Source organism: Salvelinus fontinalis, chromosome 37, assembly GCF_029448725.1.
Source record: "Salvelinus fontinalis isolate EN_2023a chromosome 37, ASM2944872v1, whole genome shotgun sequence".
NCBI classification, from domain to species: Eukaryota; Metazoa; Chordata; class Actinopteri; order Salmoniformes; family Salmonidae; genus Salvelinus; species Salvelinus fontinalis.
In genome coordinates this window covers 5,905,580-5,928,079 of record NC_074701.1, presented here as the reverse complement: position 1 = coordinate 5,928,079, position 22,500 = coordinate 5,905,580, and the positions used below count along the sequence as shown (strand labels likewise).

Genomic DNA, 22,500 nt, shown 5'->3' with positions numbered 1-22,500 from the left:
TGCTATAGTTACTGTCCCAAGATGCCCTCTGCTATAGTTACTGTCCCAAGATGCCCTCTGCTATAGTTACTGTTCCAAGATGTCCTCTGCTATAGTTACTGTCCCAAGATGCCCTCTGCTATAGTTACTGTCCCAAGATCCCCTCTGCTATAGTTACTGTCCCAAGATGCCCTCTGCTATAGTTACTGTCCCAAGATGCCCTCTGCTATAGTTACTGTCCCAAGATGTCCTCTGCTATAGTTACTGTCCCAAGATACCCTCTGCTATAGTTACTGTCCCACGATGCCCTCTGCTATAGTTACTGTCCCAAGATGCCCTCTGCTATAGTTACTGTCCCAAGATGCCCTCTGCTATAGTTACTGTCCCAAGATGCCCTCTGCTATAGTTACTGTCCCAAGATGTCCTCTGCTATAGTTACTGCCCCAAGATGTCCTCTGCTATAGTTACTGCCCCAAGATGCCCTCTGCTATAGTTACTGTTCCAAGATGTCCTCTGCTATAGTTACTGTTCCAATATGTCCTCTGCTATAGTTACTGTCCCAAGATGCCCTCTGCTATAGTTACTGTCCCAAGATGTCCTCTGCTATAGTTACTGTCCGAAGATGCCCTCTGCTATAGTTACTGTCCCAAGATGCCCTCTGCTATAGTTACTGTTCCAGATGCCCTCTGCTATAGTTACTGTCCCAAGATGTCCTCTGCTATAGTTACTGTTCCAAGATGCCCTCTGCTATAGTTACTGCCCCAAGATGCCCTCTGCTATAGTTACTGCCCCAAGATGCCCTCTGCTATAGTTACTGTCCCAAGATGCCCTCTGCTATAGTTACTGTACCAAGATGTCCTCTGCTATAGTTACTGTCCCAAGATGTCCTCTGCTATAGTTACTGTTCCAAGATGCCCTCTGCTATAGATACTGTCCCAAGATGTCCTCTGCTATAGTTACTGTCCCAAGATGTCCTCTGCTATAGTTACTGCCCCAAGATGTCCTCTGCTATAGTTACTGTCCCAAGATGCCCTCTGCTATAGATACTGTTCCAAGATGTCCTCTGCTATAGTTACTGTCCCAAGATGCCCTCTGCTATAGTTACTGTTCCAAGATGTCCTCTGCTATAGTTACTGCCCCAATATGCTTAACCTTATGTGGAGGGACATCTGAGTTTCCATCCCCCATCCTCAGCTCCCATCCCCAGCTCCATCTCTAGACTTATTTATTCACTCAGTCTCAGATAAAGCCATTGTGAACTGTCCCTTTCGTGATTAAGTGTCTCAAAGATGACTTGATGCTTAAATCTATAGTGATACACGGTGGAAACCATGTCCCATTTAACCTCCAGTTTACTCTGTGTTGAACTGTGCCTGTGCAGCATAAACATAATGGATTTCTCCTATCCACCACCACAGTAACATGCTTGCTGTTCAGGTCATGTAATGTAATGCTCGTTCAACCATTAAATGGCACTCTGATCCTATAGAGGATGCTGCCTGGATTGGACGGTGGGTGGATAGAAACATGTCATCCTAAATGGTACCCTATTCCCTACATAGTGCACTACTTTTGACCAGAGCCCTATTCGCCTTAGACAACATGTTGACATTTGAGACACAGCCTAGGACGAGCCCACATGGTCCATTTCAAGTTGAAAAGTTTGGACTCTTTGGGATTCTTTAGACAGAAGCAATTTGGTGTCTATTTTACCTTTTTGAACCGTCAGCCCTTTGTACCTCTTTGTACCGGGGGATTGTTGTTCAGGTCTCTTGATGCGAGGCGACATGATGGCTTTTATCCTGCTCTGCCTCTCCTTTGCTTTCCTTTCCACTCCACTCATCTCCTCTCCTCTCTGTGTGATACCCTGTGGTACAGGGAGACATCAGGCCACTGTTTGGGTGACTGTTCATTCAAGGGCTTTGCTGCTTGAACACAGTCTTTTGTTTGCAGCCCGTCATGACTGGGCTAGAGGGCTAGGCATGACTCACAACTCTTAAAATGACTATTGACCTTTCAACTGCTGCTGATTCTTTAAACTTGGGCTTTTGAGGTGGCTGTTCTTTAATAGGGTGGTCTACATTCAACATGTTGTTTCTTAGTCGAAATGTTGATCCATAGAGACAACATATTATACACTTTATTATTTGACATTATAAAAGCTCATACGTGCTTATAACAAGTTAAAAAGCATTATACTTGCAGGCTTCAAGTAAAGTATTGCCAATATTTTCAGGCCTGGTTGAGCCTAACATGTTTAAAATTAGCCATCATTATAGTAGGCCTAGGGTTAGGGTAGCCTACGGAGGGCTTGGGTTTTCAACATATCAAACGGAAAACAAGCAATTGTTACAGACAAATAACTTGTGTATATGAGGTTCACCGGTATTTCCAGAAGTTCTTCTCTCCTTTCATTATGCTCTTCATGATGGCATGGACACATGGAGGGGGTTTTACACACCTCTTAAATAGGAGCTGCATGGCTAACAGAATGTAGGCCTACCTACAATACATAGATAACATACATATTTTATATATATTTTTATTTTACCTTTATTTTTTGAAAGCTCTATTTATTCAGTTTTACACACAAGACAACACAAAATAATTGAAATAATATACTCAACTAGATGTTTTTAATTTTTTTTAAATAATTAGTTTTAAAGATACCGTACTTTAGACAAGTTAAACACACCGGGCAGAAGGGTACAAAGGTTAAAGGGAAATCTGTAGTACAGGGACAGAGCAAACACCTCACCATTGTTCCTGTAAACAGTCAAGGGATAGGGGTGGAGAAATGCAACCACTCACAGACAGTCATGGCCACAGACCGACCATCCACTGGACCCAAAATATAGTTTACAATGCTTTAAAATAAATGTTTGTATTTTTTATGTAACCGTGAACAAAATGTAAAACCCCCCCCCCCAAAAACAGGCAATACAAGCTCACATTTTAGTCACTGACCGGGCAAGATGAACAAGGCATCCGCAGGTCACAATCAATGAGCACATTTTAAGTTCCAGGGTAGTCAAATACAGACTTATTTTTGTTTTAATATGAATGCCATCAGAGCATGGACTGTTTAAAGTAAGACCGGAATGGAGCTCAAGCCTCATTAAACAGTTTGGGGTTCCCACGTGTATTGAATTACATTTTTTCTAGTTTCAGAGAGCACAACACATCTCTCACCCAATATTTATAAGATGGGGGAGCTGCCATATTCCAGTTGTGTAGTATTAGCCGTCTAGCTAAAATAGTTGTATAAGCAACAGTGTCCAACTGGATTCTTGACAGGGGTACCTATGGGCAGTACTCCAAAAAGGGCTGTAAGGGGAGACGGATCAATAACAGTGTCATATATATCAGAGAAACATTTCAGTATTAATTCCCAGAAACCTGACAGTTTATGACGGCCCCAAAACATATGCAACAGTGTGGCTGGTTTCGTTTTACATCTGACACAGGTAGGATCAAAATCAGAGAATATTCTTCCAAGTTTGGCCCCGGACCAGTGGATACGGTGAACCACCTTGAATTGAATGAGGCTGTGTCTAGTGCTAAAAGAGAACGAATGCACCCTGTGCAGCACAGATTCCCAGGTGTCTTCCCCAACTTCCTCCCCCAAATCCTTTTCCCATCGAGTCTTTAAAGGCACCAAAGAAGGGTTCTGTAAGTCAATGATTGCATATACATCTGAAATTGCGCCCCTAGGAAGCTTGTTCAGCTCAAAGATGCTCTCTATAGCTGTATTCGCAGGCCTATGGGGAAATTCAGGTGTGTTAGCTCTGACAAAGTTCCTAGTCTGGAGATAGCAGAAAAAGTGGGATTGGGGGAGGTTGAACTTTTCCTGTAGCTGAGCAAAAGAGGCAAATGTATCATCAAAGAATAATTGGGCTAGTGGGAAGAGGGCTAGTGAGTGCCAGATGGCAAAAGCCCCATTATTCAAGATGGAGGAAATAAAATGTTCTGATTTAATTGGGCCTGATAGAGAAAAGCCTCGGAGGCTAAAGGCTAAACGGAACTGATTCCAAATTTTAAGATACTGCTTTACAATTGGGTTGACACACCTTTTGCCTAGGGACACTGGAAGAGACGAGCACAACACAGAAGAAAGTGCAGCAGGTTTACACGATTCAGACTCCATCTGGACCCAGAGTGGTCTAGGGACAGTAGGATCAGTCTGCAGCCAGTACAGAAGGGCGCTGAAATTTGCAGCCCAATAGTATGTCTGAAAATTTGGTAGAGCTTAGGCTTCTGTAAATGTTTTCTACCAATCTGTGGTACCTTGTCATCCCAAATAAAATACATGAATGCTTGATCCAGTGAATTAAAAAAAGATTTTGGAATAAAAATGGGTAAACATTGAAATAAATATAAACATTTGGCAACACATTCATTTTAATGACATTAATCCTTCCGATAAGAGAAAGAGGTAGCGAATTCCAAAAAGTAAAAGATTGTTTCAAACTGTCTGCTAGAGCAACAAAGTTTTCCTGAAACAAATTTGAATATTTCCTTGTCACTAACTCCCAAGTAGGTGAATTGATCCCAGACAATCCTAAACTGAAAACTTGTAAAAGAGCACTTTAAAGCAGCCTTATTTACAGGGAAAAGCTCACTCTTGCCTAGATTCAGCTTGTACCCTGGGATTTATCCAAACTTTTTAAGAACAGATAAGGCACGTGGCAATGAGGTATCAGGTTTGGAGATAAACAAAAGGAGGTTGTCAGCATATAGCGAGACTTTCTGCTGTGAGCCCATCCTGATTATACCTTGAATGGCATCATTAGAGCGTAGTGCAATGGCGAGAGGCTCGATTGCCAAGCAAACAACAAAGGGGAGAGTGGACAACTCTGTCTGGATCCTCGGTGCAAGGGAAAATAGTCAGAGGACAAATTGTTAGTCCATACTGAAGCCATGGGGGAAAAAATAAAGAATCTTTATCCACGCAATGAATTTGGGGCCAAAGCCAAATCTATAAAGGGCAGCTGTTAGGTAGTCCAACTCAACACGGTCAAAAGCTTTTTCCGCATCAAGTGAGACCACCACCTCCGGTTCCCCCGATTCTGGGGAGTACAGTATATTCATAAGGCGTCTAATATTGAAAAACAAATACCTATTTCTCACAAAGCCAGTCTGGTCAGAGTGTATTACTTGGTGCAGCGAGCCTTCCATACGGATGGCTAAAATCTTGGCTAGGATTTTGTAATCACAGTTTAAAAGCGAGATTGGGCGATAGGATCCACATTCCAGGGGGTCTTTATTTTTCATTAATAGTAATGAAATTGAAGCCTGATAAAGACTAGACGGTAGCTTTGAGGTATTAAGGCACTCTGCAAATAATCGAGACAAGAATGGGCAAAGCAAACCAGAAAACATCCTGTAAAATTCGGTTGGAAAACCGTCCGGACCCGGTGATTTACCACTTTTCATTGAGGACACTGCTGTTGCAATCTCCTCAGGTGTAAATTCTTCTTCTAGACAGTCATGGGAGTCTGTATCAGTTGAAGGCATATTCAGGCCATTAAAGAATGAATCAATCAGCAAAGGCTCTTGAGGAGATTCAGAGGTGTATAGCGCAGAGTAAAATTGTTTGAATTGATCCTTGATCTCTTTATGTATAACTGTGGTGGCACCAGACAGGGTCCTTATTTGTGGGATTAAACGTGAGGCCTCAGATTTACAGATCTGATGTGCAAGGAGTTTACTGGCCTTGTCGCCTTGTTCATACACTCTGTACCGAGCTCGCAAGAGTAACTGTTCAGCTTGCCTGGTAGAAAGCTCATCAAATTCAGATTGGAGTAGTTGGCGCTCTTTATGTAGATCAGAGGAAGGATCCGTAGCATACTTCTCATCCAATGTGGCTATGGATTCGCTCAGGTCCCGGAGTCGCTGAGAGCGAACTTTGTTTTGTTTGGCTGAAAAAGCAATAATTTGACCAGGTAGGTATGCTTTGAGAGACTCCCATATGGTAGAGCAGGACATACCTGGCGTTGAATTCGTTTCTAGGAATAAGGTGATTTCAGAAGAAACGAAATTGACAAACTCCTTATCTGAGAGTAAAATGGGGTTAAGACACCATTGAAAACGCATAGGAGGTCGCTGGGTAAACTAGTTCAAGCACTAATGGTGAATGGTCAGAAATAACAATACTCTTGTAAGTACACTGCCGAAGGTTAGGCAGAAGTTTCTTGTCCAAAAAGAAGTAATCAATGCGGGAGTATGTTTGATGAACATGAGAATAAAATGAATAGTGTCTATCTGTACGGTGTAGGAAACGCCAGGCCTCTCACACAGCATATTTCTGAAGGAAAGATTGAATAAGTAGGGCACATTTAGATGGGCCTGTAGTTCTTCGTGAGGACTTGTCAAGAACTGGGGACATTGTACAGTTGAAACCCCCCTAAAATCAACAAATGAGAATCTAAATTGGGTGTAGCAGATAAAAAGGAAGAAATGTAACTTGTGTCATTCCAATTGGGAGCATAAACACTAGCCAAAACAAGAGGGGTAGAAAACAGTTTACCGGTTACTATGATGTATCATCCCTTAGGATCAGCGATAACCTCAGAAGCTACAAAGGGAGTAGATTTATCAACCAAAATGGCAGCCCCTCTTGATTTACTATGAACGTTAGAGTGGAACACTTGACCAACCCAGTCCCTACTCATCCTAAAATGCTCACCGGTCCTCAAGTGAGTCTCTTGTAGAAATGCAACATTTGCATTCAAACCCGTTAAGTGTGTCAGCACCCTCTTACGCTTCACAGGGTTGTTAACCCCTTTGATGTTCCACGAAATGCACTTGATCATATTATTTCGGCCACCCTGAGCACTCCCGTTATACAACCCTGTCATTAGAACATAGAGTGGAAAAGCAATGAGTACCCAAAACCTCCAGAATAACTTGTCTCAGAGTAATAATGTACGGTGCAAGATATTTGGAAAAAGAATGAATGACAACATTAGAACTGAACAATTGAACCTCCTTCCTCTCCTCAACCACCTCCCCCCATCCCAGACAGTACTTCCCCAAACAAGATGCAAGCCTAAATAGAACATGTTCTCTTCACACAGTATGTCTGTGAGAGTGCTGTGTTAAACCTAAACCCACAGTCCCGCTCTTTAAAGTCGCGTTTTGTGTTAGTGGATCAAGCAGCAAAAAGAGAGTGATATAAATAAAAGTGAATCACTTGTGCAAACGAAATGACAAAAGGACCACTTGTAGATGTGTATAATTATATTCCCAGTCTTATAACAGGCATTGAGAGAAAATAAACAAAATGTATAAAGGCTCTCAACCAAAAACCTAATTTGAAGTAAGCAAATCGTAGTAAAGCAATCAAAAAATAATAATAATTGTCTAGTTTGACGCTAAGACAACTTACAGCCAAGACCAATAAATTACGTGTGCGCAACGTTGAACGTTTGCTGGGCATAAAGGATGTTCAAAACCTTTAAAATTGAAGTGAAGACCCCCCAAAACGTGTAGCCTCTGAACATTTATTGTTTACTTGGTCGGTACAAACGGATGCAGTAAACAAATAACCAAAAAATATTTTGAGTCACTGAGATACTATGTAAACAAACTGAATAGGTGAACGAGACATCCTAGAAACACAGGAGTTAAGTAAACCCTTAATACAATGAAATTAAAATGACTGAATGCTTGTAAGGCAAGCACACTAGATGATCAAAACATTAGATCACATCAAATAATCCTGAATGGGTTCGCCAACTCCCCGACTATACAAGACTAGTATGTTATAACTAAACATAATTATCCGTGGCGTGAGGCATTTCCGCTGACTCTGGGAACGATACCAGTCTCAGGTTATTGAGGCGAGAGAATCCCTCTAAACCTTTTTCAAATCCGCAGCCAGGCATTTCACGTCAGCCTCCAACAAATTTTTATTTACAATGACGGCCTACCAAAAGGCACATCAAGACGAGAGACCCCACAACACTACATAAAGAGAGACCTAAGACAACAACAAAGCATGACAGCAACACACGACAACACAGCATGGTAGCAACACAACATGACAAAAACATGGCAGCAGCACAAAACATGGCAGCAGCACAAAACATGGTAGCAGCACAAAACATGGTAGAAACATTATTGGGCACAGACAACAGCACAAAGGGCAAGAAGGTAGAGACAACAATGCATCACGTGAAGCAGCCACAACTGTCAGTAAGAGTGTCCATGATTGAGTCTTTGAATTAAGAGATGGAGATAAAACTGTCCAGTTTGAGTGTTTGTTGCAGCTCGTTTGAGTCGCTAGCTGCAGCGAACTGAAAAGAGGAGCGATCCCGGGATGTGTGTGCTTTGGGGAACTTTAACAGAATGAGACTGGCAGAATGGGTGTTGTACTGTATGTGGAGGATGAGGGATGCAGTAGATATCTCAGATAGGGGGGAGTGAGGCCTAAGAGGGTTTTATAAATAAGCATCAACCAGTGGGTCTTGCGATGGGTATACAGAGATGATCAGTTTACAGAGGAGTATAGTGTGCAGTGATGTGTCCTATAAGGAGCATTGGTGGCAAATCTGATGACTGAATGGTAAAGAACATCTAGCCGCTCGAGAGCGCCCTTACCTGCTGATCTATAAATTATGTCTCCGTAATCTAGCTCGGGTAGGATGGTCATCTGAATCAGGGTTAGTTTGACAGCTGGGGTGAAAGAGGAGCAATTACGATAGAGGAAACCAAGTCATTCCATTACTGTTACACATTACTGTTGTTCCACATTAGGCTAATCTACACATGACTGTTGTTCCACATTAGGCTAATCTACACATGACTGTTGTTCCACATTAGGCTAATCTACACATGACTGTTGTTCCACATTAGTGCTGTTCCATGTTCATATGGGCAATGTGCATCATGGCTAGATAGTCTATGTTTCCGCTGTCAAAATTCATGCCATAACCAACCGCGTTACCGCTAAAACCAGGATGGTGAATCATTCTAATCAGTTTGCTTGTTTAATTTAACTAAAGCCAATCTGTTTTTTTTACAACAACAACAATAAATACATGTAAAATATAATGATGTCATAAAATCGCCAGGATAAACAACAATTACCTGCCACTGGCATTAAACAAAGCATGTGTTTCAAATCAAACGTTGTCACATGCGCCGAATACAACAAGTGTAGACTTTACCGTGAAGTGCTTACTTACAAGCCCTTAACCAACAGTGCAGTTCAAGAAGAGTTTAGAAAATATTTACCAAGTAGACAAAAATAAAAAGTACTAATAAAAAGTAACACAATAAGAATAACAATGACGAGGCTATATACAGGGGGCACCGGTACCGAGTCAGTGTGCGGGGGTACAGGTTTGTTGAGGTCATTTGTACATGTAGGTGGGGGTGAAGTGACTATGCATAGATAATAAACAGCGAGTAGCAGCAGTGTACAAAAAGGGAGCGAGGTGGGGGTCAATGTAAATTGTCCAATGGCGATTTTATTAATTGTTCAGCAGTAGAAGATGTTGAGGAGCCTTTTTGTCCTAGACTTTGCGCTCCGGTACCGCTTGCCGTGCGGTAGCAGAGAAAACAGTCTATAACTTGGGTAGAAAAATAAAGAAATGCTCTGCTTTTTTGACACCAAAAAGCAAGTCCTGCAGGCTCTAGTTTTATCTTATCTTGGTTATTGTCCAGTCATGTGGTCGAGTGCTGCAAAGAAATCCCTAGTTAAGCTGCAGCTGGCCCAGAACAAAGTTGCACGTCTTGCTCGTCATTGTAATCAGCGTGCTGATATTAATACTATGCATGTCAGTCTCTCTTGGCTAAGACTTGACGAAAGACTGACTTCTAGTTTTTATAACAATCGACTGACTTCTTGTTTTTATAAGAACCAACGTGTTGGAAGTTCCATAATGTTTGCATAGCCAATTTACACACAGCACTGATACACACTTACCCCGCCAGACATGCCACCAGGGGTCTTTTCACAGTCCCCAGGTCCATAAAAAGTTCAAGAAAACGTACAGTATTTTACAGAGCCATTAGAGTGAATGGAACTCCCTTCCATCTTATATAGCGCAAGAGAACAGCAAACCTTGTTTCAAAAAACAAATAAAGCAACACCTCACGGCACACCGCCTCTCCCCCATGTGACCTACTTGTGGTGTGTATGAACTGACATGTATGTGGAACTAATAGATGCACACACACAGACACTACATGTTCATGTTTATAAATGTATGTAAATTGTAAATACATGTAATGTAATGTATTTTTCGTAATGTGTCGGACCCCAGTAAGACTAGCTGTTGCCATTGGTGTCGGCTAATAGGGATCCTATCAAATCAAAACCAGCTTTTGGTTGGTCTTAAATATCAGCGCTGCCTGAAATTAGCACTCTGGATCATGTTTTTAAGGGCACACTTCAAATATTTCCACCCCTCCCATCTGACCGCAAGTGTGCTGATATTAAACAGGTCAATTATTAATCCTTGCACAATAGTTTGTAAATAGCACAGCTCTGGCTTTAACTTGTCAAAATGACCACCGAACGTGGTTTGACACTTGCAATGTGTTAATGCCAGCAGAACATAGATCCCAAAGTCGGGGATCCTAAATAGCACCTATTCCCTAGTTAGTGCACTACTTTTGACCAGAGCCCTATGGGCCATGGGAAAAAGAAGTGCACTCTAAAGGGAATGGGGTGCCATTTGGGTCATAGTTTAAACGTCATAATTAGATGAATTGCCTGTTAATTATAAAAGTAATTAGATGGGTAGGACAGGCTGCGGCGGAGAAGGTAAAGGTCTCAACAATAGACTGCAAAAAAAACAATGAGTTCAAGGCCTTGTTTTGGTTTGTACACAAACAAACAGACAAATAGACAAAGAAAGAAATGAATCTTTCTGTTATCTATTGATTAGATTTGGGTAGCGTGAAAAGCATTGTCAAAGATACAACCTACTCTCACTTCAAATTATTTCATTGCATTTATTTCAAGATGTTGCTGCTACTAAACCCTCTACCAATAGGCATTGATGTTGTTGCCACTACTAAACCCTCTACCAAAAGTCATTGATGTTGTTGCCACTACTAAACCCTCTACCAATAGTCATTGATGTTGTTGCCACTACTAAAACCTCTACCAATAGTCATTGATGTTGTTGCCACTACTAAACCCTCTACCAATAGTCATTGATGCTGTTGCCACTACTAAACCCTCTACCAATAGTCATTGATGCTGTTGCCACTACTAAACCCTCTACCAATAGTCATTGATGGTGTTGCCACTACTAAACCCTCTACCAATCGTAATTGATGTTGTTGCCACTAATAAACCCTCTACCAATAGGCATTGATGCTGTTGCTGCTACTAAACCCTCTACCAATAGGCATTGATGCTGTTGCTGCTACTAAACCCTCTACCAATAGTCATTGATGTTGTTGCTGCTACTAAACCCTCTACCAATAGTCATTGATGCTGTTGCCACTACTTAAACCTCTACCAATAGTCATTGATGTTGTTGCCACTACTAAACCCTCTACCAATAGTCATTGATGCTGTTGCCACTACTAAACCCTCTACCAATAGTCATTGATGCTGTTGCCACTACTAAACCCTCTACCAATAGTCATTGATGCTGTTGCCACTACTAAACCCTCTACCAATAGTCATTGATGCTGTTGCCACTACTAAACCCTCTACCAATAGTCATTGATGCTGTTGCCACTACTAAACCCTCTACCAATAGGCATTGATGCTGTTGCTGCTACTAAACCCTCTACCAATAGTCATTGATGTTGTTGCTGCTACTAAACCCTCTACCAATAGTCATTGATGCTGTTGCCACTACTAAACCCTCTACCAATAGTCATTGATGCTGTTGCCACTACTAAACCCTCTACCAATAGTCATTGATGTTGTTGCCACTACTAAACCCTCTACCAATAGTAATTGATGTTGTTGCCACTACTAAACCCTCTACCATTAGGCATTGATGCTGTTGCCGCTACTAAACCCTCTACCAATAGTCATTGATGCTGTTGCTGCTACTAAACCCTCTACCAATAGTAATTGATGCTGTTGCTGCTACTAAACCCTCTACCAATAGTAATTGATGCTGTTGCTGCTACTAAACCCTCTACCAATAGTCATTGATGTTGTTGCCGCTACTAAACCCTCTACCAATAGTCATTGATGCTGTTGCCGCTACTAAACCCTCTACCAATAGTCATTGATGCTGTTGCCGCTACTAAACCCTCTACCAATAGTCATTGATGCTGTTGCCGCTACTAAACCCTCTACCAATAGTCATTGATGCTGTTGCCACTACTAAACCCTCTACCAATAGTCATTGATGCTGTTGCCGCTACTAAACCCTCTACCAATAGTCATTGATGCTGTTGCTACTACTAAACCCTCTACCAATAGTCATTGATGTTGTTGCCACTACTAAACCCTCTACCAATAGTAATTGATGTTGTTGCCACTACTAAACCCTCTACCAATAGTCATTGATGCTGTTGCTGCTACTAAACCCTCTACCAATAGTCATTGATGTTGTTGCTGCTACTAAACCCTCTACCAATAGTTATTGATGCTGTTGCCGCTACTAAACCCTCTACCAATAGTCATTGATGTTGTTGCCACTACTAAACCCTCTACCAATAGTCATTGATGCTGTTGCCACTACTAAACCCTCTACCAATAGTCATTGATGCTGTTGCCACTACTAAACCCTCTACCAATAGTCATTGATGCTGTTGCCGCTACTAAACCCTCTACCAATAGTCATTGAAGCTGTTGCCACTACTAAACCCTCTACCAATAGTCATTGATGCTGTTGCCACTACTAAACCCTCTACCAATAGTCATTGATGCTGTTGCCACTACTAAACCCTCTACCAATAGTCATTGATGCTGTTGCCACTACTAAACCCTCTACCAATGTGTAGTTGGATTAATGATGTTGTTTTCCTAGGGAAATGAAATGGTCTGCCCTACTCAGCTTAATAAATAACAGTTACAGCCATTCCCAGGAATACATTACATCTCTCGTCAGTGTTTGGTAATGTCTATTTTAGTCCAACAAAATGCACACCTTGATCCATTTAATCGCGGGTCCAAAAGAAATGCTACAGTAAATTAACTTTGTCATCAACCCTGAAGAAGGCTTTCAATACAAAAACATGAATATTTCAATATTTCCCTCCATCCTGTTGGTTTCAGTGGCAGGTGTTTGCTAGTCTCTCGGCTCAGACTGGGGGGTTATTGTCTGACGTTCTGACAGTGAAGAGAGTTCCCTGAATACATTTCCTTCAGTGCTAGGTAAATAAACTTGTCTAGCAGAGACAACTTTATGTAAATAGTGTTTGGGAAACTTAAAGTTGTCGTGCACTACTGATGATGCTGACGGCTGTTGATAGAAGCAATTATTATCAAGGGACGTAATCAAAACATTGTGTTTCCATTAAGAAATGCTCTGGAGATACCCAACGTCATGGCTTCTCTAATACATTTACTTTACAGAGTAGGCTATCACATGTTCTAACCTGCATTTCACAGTTGGGCTTATTTTAACTTGCCTGGTCCCAGATCTGTTTGTGCTGTATAGCAAACTTCAATCAGATCTGGGACCAGGCTATATCATATTTTACTTCTAATAAAGCCAATGGTTTTAATGAATAGTATTTTTTTGCAGGGCCTTCATTCCTCTTGAAGCCCCACCTAATCAGAATGGTACCCAGTGGGAGAAGATGCAGTATCTGTTTGAGGAGCTGGGGAACAACCGTAAGTATTGTCTGACTGGTCACACTTCACAGTAAGGTACGCTTTAAATATCACTTCACAGTAAGGTACGCTTTAAATATCACTTCACAGTAAGGTACGCTTTAAATGTCACTTTACAGTAAGGTCTGCTTTAAATATCACTTCACAGTAAGGTACGCTTTAAATGTCACTTTACAGTAAGGTCTGCTTTAAATATCACTTCACAGTAAGGTACGCTTTAAATGTCACTTTACAGTAAGGTCTGCTTTAAATATCACTTCACAGTAAGGTACGCTTTAAATATCACTTCACAGTAAGGTACGCTTTAAATATCACTTTACAGTAAGGTCTGCTTTAAATATCACTTCACAGTAAGGTACGCTTTAAATGTCACTTTACAGTAAGGTCTGCTTTAAATATCACTTCACAGTAAGGTACGCTTTAAATATCACTTCACAGTAAGGTACGCTTTAAATATCACTTTACAGTAAGGTCTGCTTTAAATATCACTTCACAGTAAGGTACGCTTTAAATATCACTTCACAGTAAGGTACGCTTTAAATATCACTTCACAGTAAGGTCTGCTTTAAATATCACTTCACAGTAAGGTACGCTTTAAATATCACTTCACAGTAAGGTACGCTTTAAATATCACTTCACAGTAAGGTACGCTTTAAATATCACTTCACAGTAAGGTACGCTTTAAATATCACTTTACAGTAAGGTACGCTTTAAATATCACTTCACAGTAAGGTACGCTTTAAATATCACTTTACAGTAAGGTACGCTTTAAATATCACTTTACAGTAAGGTCTGCTTTAAATGTCACTTAACAGTAAGGTACGCTTTAAATATCACTTCACAGTAAGGTACGCTTTAAATATCACTTCACAGTAAGGTACGCTTTAAATATCACTTCACAGTAAGGTCTGCTTTAAATATCACTTCACAGTAAGGTACGCTTTAAATATCACTTCACAGTAAGGTACGCTTTAAATATCACTTCACAGTAAGGTACGCTTTAAATATCACTTAACAGTAAGGTACGCTTTAAATATCACTTTACAGTAAGGTACGCTTTAAATATCACTTCACAGTAAGGTACGCTTTAAATATCACTTTACAGTAAGGTACGCTTTAAATATCACTTCACAGTAAGGTACGCTTTAAATATCACTTTACAGTAAGGTACGCTTTAAATATCACTTTACAGTAAGGTCTGCTTTAAATGTCACTTAACAGTAAGGTACGCTTTAAATATCACTTCACAGTAAGGTACGCTTTAAATATCACTTCACAGTAAGGTACGCTTTAAATATCACTTCACAGTAAGGTACGCTTTAAATATCACTTTACAGTAAGGTACGCTTTAAATATCACTTTACAGTAAGGTACGCTTTAAATATCACTTCACAGTAAGGTACGCTTTAAATATCACTTCACAGTAAGGTACGCTTTAAATATCACTTCACAGTAAGGTACGCTTTAAATATCACTTCACAGTAAGGTACGCTTTAAATATCACTTTACAGTAAGGTACGCTTTGAATATCACTTTACAGTAAGGTACGCTTTAAATATCACTTTACAGTAAGGTACTCTTTAAATAACACTTTACATTTAGGTACGGTTTAAAAGTTGTACCAAAACGACAATTTCACAATTTCTAACAAAGTTTGAACTGTTTATAAGTGATTTTATAAACTCCATATTAACTGTTTATAACCTACTTATAAACCATTGACAGACATTTCTTAATGTGATGTGTTACCATCTCAGTTATGGTCGAGTGTGGCTTACACACTCAGTCCTTTGATCAGATAGCCCTCGTGAATGACCCACCACATCACTCACTTGTCTCAGTGTGGTTGGTAATGAATCTCCATTTAGTGGTGGTATTGAAAAGCTGTATGGGCCAGACAGAGCGATGGATGGATGGCTGACACAAGGCTGCATACTGAGGTGACGTGTGGACTTGGCAGAGGCAACACTTTCCCTCGTCAATGTCAACCATCCTCATTGTGCCACTCGCAACAATCTGTCTCCCGGAAAAAAAGGGAGAAAGCCTCCCTTGCTTTGATGTGTCACTCAAGAAAGACGGTTCTCTCTTCACTGCAGAACTGTGACGAGTATGACCCATTCCCTCTACAGCAGTTCATACCTATATATTTCTATTCCTCCTAACGTGACTTGCATTTGAATGTGCCAGTCCAAGTTGAGTGGTCCTCTATGATCCTCATATGTCTGCTGTCTGTGTGTGGGTCCATGTGAATGTCTATGTACACTGTATGTAGACCTAATGCCTTATCTACACTGTATGTAGACCTAATGCCTTATCTACACTGTATGTAGACCTAATGTCTTATCTACACTGTATGTAGACCTAATGCCTTATCTACACTGTATGTAGACCTAATGTCTTATCTACACTGTATGTAGACCTAATGTCTTATCTACACTGTATGTAGACCTAATGTCTTATCTACACTGTATGTAGACCCAATGTCTATCTACACTGTATGTAGGACTAATGTCTTATCTACACTGTATGTAGACCTAATGTCTTATCTACACTGTATGTAGGACCCAATGCCTTATATACACTGTATGTAGACCTAATGTCTTATCTACACTGTATGTAGACCTAATGTCTATCTACACTGTATGTAGGACCTAATGTCTTATCTACACTGTGTGTAGACCTAATGCCTGTGTACACTGTATGTAGGACTAATGCCGGTGTACACTGTATGTAGACCTAATGTCTATCTACACTGTATGTAGGACTAATGTCTATGTACACTGTATGTAGGACTAATGTCTATGTACACTGTATGTAGGACTAATGTCTATGTACACTGTATGTAGGACTAATGTCTATCTACACTGTATGTAGGACTAATGCCTTATCTACACTGTATGTAGGACTAATGCCTTATCTACACTGTATGTAGGACTAATGCCTGTGTACACTGTATGTAGGACTAATGCCTGTGTACACTGTATGTAGGACTAATGCCTGTGTACACTGTATGTAGGACTAATGCCTTATCTACACTGTATGTAGACCTAATGTCTATGTACACTGTATGTAGGACTAATGTCTATCTACACTGTATGTAGGACTAATGCCGGTGTACACTGTATGTAGGACTAATGTCTATCTGCACTGTATGTAGGACTAATGTCTATCTACACTGTATTTAGGACTAATGTATATCTATACTGTATGTAGGACTAATGTCTATCTACACTGTATGTAGGACTAATGCCTGTGTACACTGTATGTAGGACCAATGTCTATGTACACTGTATGTAGGACTAATGTCTGTGTACACTGTATGTAGGACGAATGCATGTGTATACTGTATGTAGGACTAATGTCTTATCTACACTGTATGTAGGACTAATGTCTTATCTACACTGTATGTAGACCTAATGTCTATCTACACTGTATGTAGACCTAATGTCTTATCTACACTGTATGTAGACCTAATGACTGTGTACACTGTATGTAGGACTAATGCCTGTGTACACTGTATGTAGGACTAATGTCTATCTACACTGTATGTAGACCTAATGACTGTGTACACTGTATGTAGGACTAATGCATGTGTATACTGTATGTAGGACTAATGTCTATCTACACTGTATGTAGGACTAATGCCTGTGTACACTGTATGTAGGACTAATGTCTATCTACACTGTATGTAGACCTAATGACTGTGTACACTGTATGTAGGACTAATGTCTATCTACACTGTATGTAGACCTAATGTCTATCTACACTGTATGTAGACCTAATGTCTTATCTACACTGTATGTAGACCTAATGTCTTATCTACACTGTATGTAGACCTAATGTCTTATCTACACTGTATGTAGACCTAATGTCTTATCTACACTGTATGTAGGACTAATGTCTATCTACACTGTATGTAGACCTAATGTCTATCTACACTGTATGTAGACCTAATGTCTTATCTACACTGTATGTAGACCTAATGTCTTATCTACACTGTATGTAGACCTAATGTCTTATCTACACTGTATGTAGACCTAATGTCTTATCTACACTGTATGTAGGACCTAATGTCTATCTACACTGTATGTAGGACTAATGCCTGTGTACACTGTATGTAGACCTAATGCCTGTGTACACTGTATGTAGACCTAATGCCTGTGTACACTGTATGTAGACCTAATGCCTGTGTACACTGTATGTAGACCTAATGCCTGTGTACACTGTATGTAGACCTAATGCCTGTGTACACTGTATGTAGACCTAATGCCTGTGTACACTGTATGTAGACCTAATGCCTGTGTACACTGTATGTAGGACTAATGCCTGTGTACACTGTATGTAGGACTAATGCCTTATCTACACTGTATGTAGGACTAATGCCTTATCTACACTGTATGTAGGACTAATGTCTTATCTACACTGTATGTAGGACTAATGCCTGTGTACACTGTATGTAGGACTAATGCATGTGTACACTGTATGTAGGACTAATGCCTGTGTACACTGTATGTAGGACTAATGCCTTATCTACACTGTATGTAGGACTAATGTCTTATCTACACTGTATGTAGGACTAAGGCCTGTGTACACTGTATGTAGGACTAATGCCTGTGTACACTATATGTAGAACTAATGCCTTATCTACACTGTATGTAGGACTAATGCCTGTGTATACTGTATGTAGGACTAATGCCTGTGTACAATGTATGTAGGACTAATGCATGTGTACACTGTATGTAGGACTAATGCCTGTGTACACTGTATGTAGGACTAATGCCTTATCTACACTGTATGTAGGACTAATGTCTTATCTACACTGTATGTAGGACTAATGCCTGTGTACACTGTATGTAGGACTAATGCCTGTGTACACTATATGTAGAACTAATGCCTTATCTACACTGTATGTAGGACTAATGCCTGTGTACACTGTATGTAGAACCAATGCCTTATCTACACTGTATGTAGGACTAATGCCTGTGTATACTGTATGTAGGACTAATGCCTGTGTACACTGTATGTAGGACTAATGCCTGTGTATACTGTATGTAGGACTAATGTCTATCTACACTGTATGTAGGACTAATGCCTGTGTACACTGTATGTAGAACCAATGCCTTATCTACACTGTATGTAGGACTAATGCCTGTGTATACTGTATGTAGGACTAATGCCTGTGTACACTGTATGTAGGACTAATGCCTGTGTATACTGTATGTAGGACTAATGTCTATCTACACTGTATGTAGGACTAATGCCTGTGTACACTGTATGTAGGACTAATGCCTGTGTACACTGTATGTAGGACTAATGCCTGTGTACACTGTATGTAGGACTAATGCCTGTGTACGCTGTATGTAGGACTAATGTCTATCTACACTGTATGTAGACCTAATGCCTTATCTACACTGTATGTAGACCTAATGCCTTATCTACACTGTATGTAGGACTAATGTCTATCTACACTGTATGTAGGACTAATGTCTATCTACACTGTATGTAGACCTAATGTCTTATCTACACTGTATGTAGACATAATGTCTATCTACACTGTATGTAGACCTAATGCCTGTGTACACTGTATGTAGACCTTATGCCTGTGTACACTGTACTTGTTAAATCTTGGGCTTTCAGATAGTCGCGACAGAGCCAGCTTTATAGCCAACCAGGTGAATGAATAAGTTGGCCTTTAATGGTGGTTTACAGTTGGAGCATGAAGAGGCAACAGCCGGGGTCGTGTTGGGCACAGCTCCAAGAGAGGAATCAGGAGGCTCTCCGGGGCATCTGGGGATCAGGGGAGGAAGTCAACCCATCTGTCACACTCTTCCCACTGTGGCCTGCAGTCAGATCCTGGCCCTCCCCACCCCCCTTTCTGATACCCCATCCTACCCCTCAATTTACTCTGACCCTTTCCTCACCCTTCCTGACTGTCCTCCCACCTCTTCCCTCCCTGCAACCTTTTCCTCACCCTTCCTGACTGTCCTGCCACCTCTCCCCTCTCTCCAACGCTTTCATCACCCTTCCTGACTGTCCTGCCACCTCTCCCCTCTCTCCAACGCTTTCATCACCCTTCCTGACTGTCCTGCCACCTCTCTTCTCTCTCCAACGCTTTCATCACCCTTCCTGACTGTCCTGCCACCTCTCCCCTCTCTCCAACGCTTTCATCACCCTTCCTGACTGTCCTGCCACCTCTCCCCTCTCTCCAACGCTTTCATCACCCTTCCTGACTGTCCTCCCACCTCTCCCCTCTCTCCGATGCTTTCCTCACCCTTCTTGACTGTCCTCCCACCTCTCCCCTCTCTCCAATGCTTTCCTCACCCTTCCTGACTGTCCTCCCACCTCTCCCCTCTCTCCAATGCTTTCCTCACCCTTCTTGACTGTCCTCCCACCTCTCCCTTCCCTCCAAGCCTTTCCTCACCCTTCTTGACTGTCCTCCCACCTCTCCCCTCTCTCCAATGCTTTCCTCACCCGTCTTGACTGTCCTCCCACCTTTCCCCTCTCTCCAAGCCTTTCCTCACCCTTCCTGACTGTCCTCCCACCTCTCCCCTCTCTCCGAGCCTTTCCTCACCCTTCCTGACTCCTCCCACCATGCCCGACCCCTTCCTCAGGGCTATTGATCTTCTACTGCAGCCTCCCTTCCTGTGGGGAAATTTCAGTGTTGCTCAGGAGGAAGCATCTGTCCCCCAAATGGCACCGTATTCCCTTCATAGTGCACTACTTTTGACCAGTGCCCTGTTTTAAAAGTAGTGTAATATACAGTATAGTGAATAGGGTGCAATTTGGGACGCATTCCACATTAAGGCAGGATCATCCCTCCGCTAATTCCTCCTCTCTCTCCTCTCTCTCTCCTACACCAGATGGGAGGTTAATTGAGCAAGGGGGAAGACACTCCTCACTAAGTCAGCCTTCCGACCCCGGCCCGGCAAACTGCTAATTTAGGCCACAAACTGCAGCGACTGCAGCTCAAATGGGGTGGCCATTACATTATCCACAATGGTGCAATGAGGCATGCCGGTGTAGAAATCCCCTCAGCGACTTGGCAACATCCCAAATTGCTCCCCATTACCCTTCTGGGCCCTGGTCAAAAGTAGTGCACTATGTAGGGAACAGGGTGCCATTTGGGACGCAGACAATAGCTGCTTGGAATTGCTTGTGCTTTCTTGCAGGGCTGAATCAGGGCTTGTAGGTTGAAGCAGGGCTAGTAGGTTGAACTAGGGCTTGTAGGTTGAAGCAGGGCTAGTAGGTTGAAGCAGATCTTGTAGGTTGAAGCAGATCTTGTAGGTTGAACTAGGGCTTGTAGGTTGAAGCATGGCTAGTAGGTTGAAGCAGGGCTAGTAGGTTGAAGCAGGGCTTGTAGGTTGAAGCAGGACGTGTAGGTTGAAGCAGGGCTTGTAGGTTGAAGCAGGGCTTGTAGGTTGAACTTGGGCTTGTAGGTTGAAGCAGGACTTTTGCATCTGGGACATGGGTTGGTTCCTATTTTGTGCAGTGAAGACTGACTATTGGTTCCAATCTTTTCTAGACCTGGTCTCTGAATGTCACTTTCTTTTCTAACCCCAGTGATCTGTATGTGGTTTTAATACGATCAAGGGCAAGCTCTCCAGTCAACCATTCTTCTCTCTGTTTCTCTGAGAGGATCAGGCAGGGTGGTAATTTATCTCTCCCTGCATTTCCCAAAGTGGATAGACGCACTCTCCTTCCTCTTCCCTCCTTCCCCTCCAAGTCTTTGAGAGAGAGAGAGAGCAAGAGACTATACAGTAATCCAATGATAGCCTTGAGTGACTGTGTGTGGCAGAGAACTACTGTCCTCTCCTCTGAGGAGTATTAAGGCTGTCGCAGACTCTAATATCCTGGTCCCACACCCAGTCTTCTCTATCTCAGAGCCTCGCAACCATACTGCAGACATTAGAATTCATTTTAAACCATCCGAAATGTAAAGGATATATGTAAGGTGCTTATCAAAAGTGTTTTTGGGAAACCACCTAGCCTATTTCTACATTCCTAACAAAAGCCAGTTAGAGTATAATGAGTGTATAATGATTTCATATATGGGATTGGACCCACGACCCTGGCTTTGCTAGCACCACCCTTTTACCAATAGTCACCACGACCCTGGCTTTGCTAGCACCCCACTCTTACCAATAGTCACCCACGACCCTGGCTTTGCTAGCACCACTCTCTTACCAATAGTCACCCACGACCCTGGCTTTGCTAGCACCAGTCTCTTACCAACAGTCACCCATAACCCTGGCTTTGCTAGCACCACTCTCTTACCAGTAGTCCCCCATAACCCTGGCTTTGCTAGCACCACCCTCTTACCAATAGTCCCCCATAACCCTGGCTTCGCTAGCACCACTCTCTTACCAATAGTCACCCACGATCCTGGCTTTGCTAGCACCAGTCTCTTACCAACAGTCACCCATAACCCTGGCTTCGCTAGCACCACTCTCTTACCAATAGTCACCCACGATCCTGGCTTTGCTAGCACCAGTCTCTTACCAACAGTCACCCATAACCCTGGCTTTGCTAGCACCACTCTCTTACCAGTAGTCCCCCATAACCCTGGCTTTGCTAGCACCACCCTCTTACCAATAGTCCCCCATAACCCTGGCTTTGCTAGCACCACTCTCTTACCAGTAGTCCCCCATAACCCTGGCTTTGCTAGCACCAGTCTCTTACCAATAGTCACCCATAACCCTGGCTTCGCTAGCACCACCCTCTTACCAATAGTCCCCCATAACCCTGGCTTTGCT

General features: G+C 42.0%; 1 protein-coding gene across 2 annotated transcripts in view; it reads left to right on the top strand.

Moving 5' to 3' along the window:
* Positions 1–22,500, top strand: part of lmbrd1 (LMBR1 domain containing 1) — a 212,046-nt gene that overhangs the window by 56,323 nt on the left and 133,223 nt on the right. For both annotated transcript variants that reach the window (XM_055901726.1, XM_055901724.1), the window contains exon 6: positions 13,659–13,747. In XM_055901726.1, coding sequence (XP_055757701.1) covers positions 13,659–13,747 — 89 coding nt within the window. The remainder of the gene's footprint in view (positions 1–13,658; positions 13,748–22,500) is intronic.